This window comes from Myzus persicae, unplaced genomic scaffold, assembly GCF_001856785.1.
Source record: "Myzus persicae strain clone G006 unplaced genomic scaffold, MPER_G0061.0, whole genome shotgun sequence".
Taxonomy (NCBI): domain Eukaryota; kingdom Metazoa; phylum Arthropoda; class Insecta; order Hemiptera; family Aphididae; genus Myzus; species Myzus persicae.
The window spans coordinates 97,109-105,972 of NW_019102498.1; the positions used below are offsets into that span (position 1 = coordinate 97,109).

Consider the following 8,864-nt stretch of genomic DNA (forward strand, 5'->3'; position numbering starts at 1 on the left):
ATGTTAAACATATATCGTAAATAGTTGTGAATATCATCTGAAAAATTGCAAAGCGTTCAGATTCCATACACAATGCACGTTCGTGGGAAAAACCAACGGTTGGAAAAACACTGCATAAAAATGTATTACCGTATGCATATATACAGTGTACAATATTTGTAACGTTCCACGGCGGTCATTTTGAAGTCTAAATACGATGGCTATATAGTACACATCGAAATCGCTTTGGAACCAGTTTAGTGGGTACACGACGAGTGTGTAGTACATTTGAGATCGCGTGTTAGTTTTCATGTAGACGTAGCAGTGGTCGAAGCGCGTGACGCTCGTAGGCTACGACTATTACACTACATGGTATTGTATTGCAGCAATTTTCGCGGTTCATTATCTTTGTGTTTTTGTACCATTTGTATTTATTTGTTTCGTCGGTTTTAAAAACAATTTAATCAATGGTTATGAAACTTATAGTGGTGAATTTTTTAATTTGGTTTACATTTAGTTGCCATGGACAGACAAAATCAAGAGAAAGTAAGCAAAAATAACAATAATATACCTATATGTAAGGTACTTTCGCATACAGCCGCGATATTGAAAATTATAATGTAATAATATTTTAATACACTAAATCAAATAAAGCCAATTTTACGAAAGATTTTTTTTAATTGTTTACATGCGTTTTAGCTAAAATCCACGTGATCGTCATTTCAAAAGATATCTTAATTGTATGTCTTCAAATCCCCTACACAGAAATGCTTATACACGTCACACAAGAGTCAATTCTAAATCGTTAAAAAACCTAGTTCCGCATACTTGTATTATTTGTAGTTTATAGTTATATATACAATGGGACTCGGGAGGAAGTGACCGAACGGCGTCATATGATGTAGGTAGTAAATCTAAAGTTATGAAAAACCCTTTTAAGAGGTTGGGGGGGAGGGGTAACTCTTTTATTTCTTTAGTTGTGAGCAATTAATTAAATTTTCTTTTTTTAAAACAAAGTGAACTTATCTCACAATTTTCTGATGCATCATCAAAACTTTTCAACTTTTTACCGTAACCATTATTTTAATTTTAATGAATTCTATTGCTATTTTAGTGTGCTGTTAATTAACAAACACAATTAAACAATAAATAAATAATTTTAACTAAATTAAAAATGGAGAAAAAAATTGTCAAAAATATATCATTATTGAAAGCTGTAAAAAAAATAGTGTGACTCCCTTCTATAAAGGGATGATTTTTTCCTTAACTTAGGGTTCACTATAATATGACACCACCAAGGAGGCCGGTTATTTCTCCCGGGACACATCATACCTATGTAAATATTATAAACACTTTAATAATTCATAAATAATAAAATATATTTTAATATTAATATAATTTTAGGTTTTTAAAATTGGTATGCATAATGTGTTTATATACATATGAATAATGACAATAATTAAGCAACAGTAAAATGTTTCTCTTTATTCGAGGAGAGTAAAATTATGTATTACCTGTAGGCATTGAAATCTGACAAAATCTAATATTGGAGATGTACTTACATCAAATGCGTGTATAGTATTGTATTATCATAGGCATCTTAAAATGTACCATCTTTCGCATTAAAACTTAATCGTTCAACTCTATAAAGATCACAGTCAGTTGAAAATACTATTCTGCGTACATAACTGTATAACAAAATATTATAAATTGTTGAAATGTTTTGCACTCAGCTCATTTTCCGGGCTATCATTTCTGTGGACCGGGTACGGACTTTTTGGAACGCATTGCTCGAGGTCAGCTTGGCATCAATAAGCTAGACGAAGCGTGCCGGTCACATGATTCAGTTTACACGGACAGTACGGATTTTCAATTGAGAATGGAAGCCGACATGAAATTGGAGACGGCCGCGTGGGAGAGAGTGATAGCGAAGGATAGCACTTACAAGGAGAAAATCGCTGCATGGATGGTGACAAACATCATGAAAGTGAAACGAAAGTGGAATACTCGACGTCTGCAACGGGAATTTGGCAAAAAACGTAAGAAATTGTAGTTTTATAAACATGCAATACGTATATGGCTAACATGATCGGCTACGAAAACAAATCATAGGTAACGAATTCTACGACCACCGAACCTCATGAAACTTTCAACTAACGGGATAATATGACGAATTCAGCCGGTATACAATATAGGTACCCATTCACTTTTGTGAATTCCCGTTGCTAATGTTTCGTGATAATCTCAAGAATTTTTAACATTTTACAAAATATTCTTACCAATGAAATACTTAATATATGCGTACGTAAATAATACACATATAGGTTTTTGCATATTCTATGATTCATAGAGGTACCTACACGATTTTAAATTTTATTCGAGTTGAGTGAAGTGTGTGGATTCCAAATGATTTCCAAAATACAAGCGGGGCACAATTTATATTGTATATTTGTATAAATACATGTAATATTACGGTATATATAATTATAAATTATTATGCATCGCATATTTTATTGAAATTCACACTTTCTATTTAGTATTTTCTACACAGATATGCGTATTACAATAAAAGAATATCGACTCTCTCGAACCTACGATTCCACGCGAAATGTTAATAATTAAAATATTAGGTATTTCCAACAAGGTGCAGTGTAAAAAGGGACCTCTGAGGTATTTATATACTATGCTTCGAACGACTTTCTATATATTGTAGGCAGCTTTGAGCCACGTATGAGTGTAGAATATTATACAATTTTGTTCCACTTACTCGAGCTTTTTGTTTCGATTTGATTACAATATATAATATAGTTCTTCATCCCATCAATTGTTGATTGTAAACAGAAATGTGCTCTCGTTTTATTATATTGTTAATAATACTCCTAACGGTTGTTTTTAAGAGAAAACAAAAAAAAATGTACAGAAAACACAAGTATTACCTTGTCTTTCAGAAGTCATAATCTTTACGAGTATGTTATATAAATGTATAATTAATAATAAAAGAAAATATCCCTCGCAATGTCTTAGAACCTAATAAGGCTGCAAAATGATTGCGCATTTTTTCCTTTTTTGATCCGACTAATATTTCAACACGATTGCACTCCAAAATGTGCAATCGATCCCTTTTTACCCTTTAAAATCATAACACGATTGCCGCACCAAATGATATGTGTATTTAGCATATTATACTATGTATAATTTATATTTTATATAGAACATAATATATATATGAAATATATGTACCTATGTATTATAAGTCTGTAATATATATTATATTTATATACACATTTTATATTTATAACAATAGGTGTATAATAAACAAAAAATGTATGTAAATATAATATATATTATAAACTTATAGTACACATATAATTTGGAGCGTATAATGTTGTTATTTATCTCAATTTGTTTTTGTACTCTCTAAAAAAATGAAACTAATAATCTTGAACTGTTTATATTATTTGTATTACTTTATATTAATTGGCATTTTTGTATCTACGAATTTATTACCCACTTAATTAAATCTACATTTGTACTCTATGCCCTTGGGTTTTTATAATTTAAATAATTTAAATTTAAAAATTTAAAAAGGAATAATAAAATTGCACATCATGCTTCGCCGACTTAATAAACTCATAGTCATTTTTTACGATATTTTAGATTTGTAAAAAAATTGTTTTAATAGTTTATATAATACAAATACCTTGTGGGGTTTGTCTTCAGAAAAATACTTTTAAAAGATAACATAATGCTGATCGCAGTATCCCCAAAACTGGCTGTAGGGTACAAGCTCATTAGCGAAATGCATCTAGACAGTATTGTTTTCATATTGATTGAAAACCATGACAAATAAATAATACGACCAGACATATAATAATACCAACTACTAAGGAGAACCTTTTGATTATTGTGGTTTGTTATTTAATAAAATGTACCTTGTTTCGTGTATATAGCTAGTGAATTGTCTGCGACGAACAAAAAACCTCGACGTTCAAATCGTTCAATTGACGACCACCATAAAAGTTGGTTCCGGTACCGATTATAATGAAAATTAAACAGAGATTGAAAGAAAATAATTTTCGCTTGGACATATTATAATACCAACAAGTAAGTACATTATCCTACAATTGCCTACTGCTGCATTATCGTCCCACGAATCGTCTTTTAAGAGAATATCATATACATTTTAAAAGCCCCCACGGCCTCCCGCAAATAATTCGATCTATAAGCACTGACTAAATACAAATATAAAACTAATTTGATGTTTTTAATGACTGTACTTTATATATTATACGCCGTATACACAACAACAATGAAAAACAACGTTACCTATATTATGTGTTCACAGAGAATTGTTCCCAAGTGCAAATCGGCAATCTGTAATATCGTTGAACCTTGAAATTCAATAGGCAATGGAATGATGTTTAGCAACTACACGCTGTGATATTATGTTTAATTAAATACATTTTTTTTTTTGTACTGTTGTTGTGAGATCTAAAGCGAAATGTAATAAGTATTAGATGATATAACAATAAATCTAAAGCGTTTTCTCTGTTTAGTGTTCAACAATGTGCTAATATGGTATTGCATAGATATAATTAATATATGATGTATATACATGTAATTAGTAGTTCGACGTAATATTTAAACACATGTGCTTATTTAATATAAAATATTATAACCTGTATGACTATATTATTATATTAAGAAGCACCTAGTCAATAAAATAGAGTTTTTTTTTAAATACTTGTTTTTAAAATATGTTAATGGTATCTAATACTATAGTATAATATAATTACGCATAATTATTACTTATTTATTATAATTGTTATTTATTTTCTTACAAAATTATTATACTATTTTTTTAAAAAAATTTTTTTGGACAAATTGTCTCATTTTTTTTTGATCGTATTATATAAAACTAATGGATACTTTCCATTATTATGATATTGTTATGTACATACGGATGGTTCTGTTCCTTTATTGTCTAAACGGGGCGCCGTGTTAAACGTCATTATGATCAAAAGTAAGCAAGTCAGGAAACCGAGACTGGTTGTTGAAATTTTTTTACTATCATCTTGATTCGTTCACCTTGGATCTGGATATAGTTGTATACATTATACATTTGAGATCAATTTTATAAATAACCAATACATACTAAAAATAGATAGTTTCACAAAATTAGAAGGTAAATAAGCTATAAATATAGCTATTTAGCTATTTATTAACATAATAGACATTTTCGATTTGTATTAGTTTTTTTTTAAACAGTTTTATTTTAAAGCGGACTTTTTAGTTGCAGTATCCTGTGTGCTATAGTATTCAGATTGTAATTGAACTGAACGGCCAAAACGCGTATCCTCTTCACTAGACCCCCCCCCCCCCCCCACACACACACACACCTCACACATACACACAAAGGGCGTACACAATAAGTATATTACTCTATGGGCAACACTAACAACGGCGAGTACCGATGATTGTCAACCAAATACTAAATACCAATAAAAAAAACGTGGGTCAGACGCTGATTAAGATATCCGTTTACGTGCTAGAAAGTGGTTCAATTTTAACCTGAATAGTTTTTTTTTTAAATATATAGATTAAAAAGTAATTTACCTATTTTTTCAGGTAAAATTTCATTACTATCAGCCGTGAACTCGTCAATCTTTTTTCTCTTGCTACTTGTAGATATCGAATCATCTAAAGTATCCGATGTTGCACCAGCATCACCAGTTTCTTTGGGTAAAGACTAAAGTAGTCACATTATTATAAGCCACGAAGTCAATCTTTGTTTTCACTTGCTTTATGAATTCCGTTTAACCATCTGGGGTATCAAATTTTGTATCACTATGATCTGCAAATGTGAATTACCGAAAAATGTATAAAAATAGAAGTTTACAACTTATTTATTTTACACGTTGATTCATTATCAAACAACAAGGAGAATCAGTATTTTATTTTTAAAAATTCACCCGATATTCTTTTAATTTCTAGAATATTACCACTCTTAATTACTTACCAAATTTCGATTCAAAATTGGAATTATAAAATCCATTTTCAGCTGAAAACAATAAATTATACAGTTTATTACTCCCTTAAGTTAAACGCAGATTCATTGACGGTTTCAAGATATTTAATATTACCGGTAGCTTTTGGTAGTTTGGTGCAATACAATTAATATGCAATCGTTATAAAATAGTTATACTTATTTTACCTGGTTGTACATAAAAAGAATTAGTAAACACTCGTTCTGATAATACATAAAAATAACAATGAGAGCTCGGAGGTTAGCCGCAGTCAGTAGTCACAGATGTGTGCTTCGGTCGATCATCGCCTGGTGTCACTAAATCCTGGATGGTTGACTACTCTGGTTTTTAGTGACAAATCCTTACCCCCCAGGTTTTTCTCAACCAACCGTAACTCTCAAAATTCTAATAAACATAGGTTTTGATGCTTAAGATCAAAAAAATAAAATAAAAAAATAACAATACTTACTAAACTCAACTCGTTTTAAGATTTCTATTAGTAATTTTTCAATATTAAAATTAAAATATTAGCAATAACATACGATATATCTAAAAATAATCATACTTATGAAAATGATAATCAAATAAAAATTAAAACTAAAAATAATTAAAGTTATAATAGTAACTATCATTAAGCTAATCACTATCAGAGGGGTATTTTTGAAATAAATAGGTAGGTACCTACTTTTATTGAAGATGAGATGTGAATAAATATAGAATTGATGGCAATGAGAAAGCTGACAAAGTAGCTCGTGAAGCAGTAAATAACCCTCTGACCGAAATACGCATGTACTCCTCACTCATCGACATCCATAGGAATGTCAACACCTTTTGTACCAATTTATGGGAATCTGAATGGCGTCGTACACCCAATAACAAACTGAGAGAAATAAAAAATACTACCGAATACTGGCCTAAACCCCATACATCAAATCGCAAAGATGAAGTAGTTATCAATAGATTACGTATAGGTCACTCAAAGATGTCCCATGGACATCTAATGCGCAGAGAAGAACTAGAAATGTGCCTAACCTGTGGAGAACCTCTCACAGTCAAGCACCTCCTCATCCACTGCCGTATCCATATAGATACCAGAAAAAGTCTAAAATTGCCCGACAACCTCTTTGAAGCCCTCAGCCCTATCCATGACAACACCAACAAAATAATCATATTTTTAAAACAAATTGATATGTATAATTTAATTTAATTTAATTTAAGAATCTATTGTATAACTATACTCTATTATGTACTAATTACCAATTTTTGTTGCCAGCTAATAACCCTAGTAGTTGATGCTGTACCATGAATAAAAAAAAAACAAAATATATAATTACATTTTGCTACAAAATAAATCTTGCAATTATTATTGAAATATCATACAGCTGCAGACTGCAGTATACAAATATATTTATACAAAAAAAAAAATATGTGGCACGGATAACGCCTGCCTAGGACAGCCGATAGTAGGATAATAATTAGAGCTAGGATTTTAATAACCTAAAAAATACACAACAATGCAAAAATGCAAAAATGACCTAAAAATTCTAAAATATGAATTTAAAAAATGACCAAAATATGATGAGCGAAAAAAATTTATTTTAAAAATAAATATTATTATTAATTATGAAAATAATAGACTTGTGAATGATTATTTTATTTCACTTCATTCAATTTTCGTTGAATTCTACGAGCATGCTAATCTTGACTGATGTGTTGTTGAATTGTAAATTTCTTTTCGGAGGTAACTGCAACATTACAAACTTTACAAAAAAGCACCATACCGTCCGCAGAAAATATATGGGCACCAAGTCTCTCACAAAACCACGTAAACGGCTTCCTACTGTTGACTTAATTTTTGGCATCTTGTACAGTTAAGATCGGTAGAACCCCATAGGTACGTGTCGAATTCACTACTAAAGCTACTATTGTGCACCTAAATAGTTATGGGTTCGTTCGATATTTAATCTTATCGGATAAATCGGCAATTAATTATATTACTTTTTCGATATCAATGGCCTCGAGTAGGTAATTGTCTATGGGTACTAATTGGGATTACCTTTACAACACATGTTAAAAAATCTTAAAATAAATAAAAATTAGTTTAAATACACAAAATGAAAGTAATATTTGTAATATTACTGAAAAATGACCTTAAAAATGTAATAAAATGAATTTAACACAAAAAATGCAAAATAAAAATTACATATCTTAAATTGTTAAATTACGAAACAAATTTAGTTGTTGGTTAGAATTGTATAACACTTAGAGAAAAAAATGTAAAAGTCACCAAAATCCTAACTCTTATAATAATATATATAATTTATGAGCTATAATAAGATTAATCTTCTCATCTGTTTCCATTTCTAGTGAAATAACGTTTGACCACTCTACGACAATCGTAATCAGTAGGTTAAATCACCCATCATTTATATTTATCAATTAATTAGATATAAATTAGTATAATCAATAATCATACTAAGTTATACTTAGTTATAGTCAAATAAATGTAGTCACAAAAATCACATTAAGTAAACTATTTAGTATAGTACAGTATAATTATTATAAATTAGTATAGATATAAAATGTAAAGTGAAGTATAGTAATAAAAATTAACATTTGTTGATCAATTTTGTGTATTCTTGTTCATGGGCAAAAAAGGTCTCTTTGACAAATTCTTGAGGATGCCATTGGTAATTGCTGAAGTGTTTCCTACTGATTGACAGCGTATACTATGATGTAGTATCGTAAAATAAATTGGTAAATATCATTCAGATTATTAAAAGCAGAATATTTTTATCATAGTCAAAAATTACTATAATTTTATAATCTTGTTATTGTTCTAGTTATATTGACAGTGTA

General features: G+C 29.7%; 1 protein-coding gene across 2 annotated transcripts; it reads left to right on the forward strand.

Annotated features, from left to right (window-relative positions):
- The first annotated feature begins 218 nt into the window (after positions 1-218).
- Positions 219-4,483, forward strand: LOC111032288. Of its 2 annotated transcripts, XR_002604297.1 has the most exons (4): positions 220-525; positions 1,713-2,018; positions 3,930-4,083; positions 4,325-4,483. XR_002604297.1 is itself a non-coding variant. In XM_022312553.1 (3 exons), exons 1-3 carry the CDS (start codon positions 447-449, stop codon positions 4,019-4,021), a joined length of 477 nt encoding a protein of 158 aa, XP_022168245.1. In that variant the 5' UTR covers positions 219-446; the 3' UTR covers positions 4,022-4,027. The 2 variants fall into 2 exon arrangements, 1 of the variants encoding a protein (XP_022168245.1); XM_022312553.1 differs by lacking the exon at positions 4,325-4,483 and having other exon boundaries at positions 219-525; positions 3,930-4,027.
- The last annotated feature ends 4,381 nt before the right edge of the window (positions 4,484-8,864 follow it).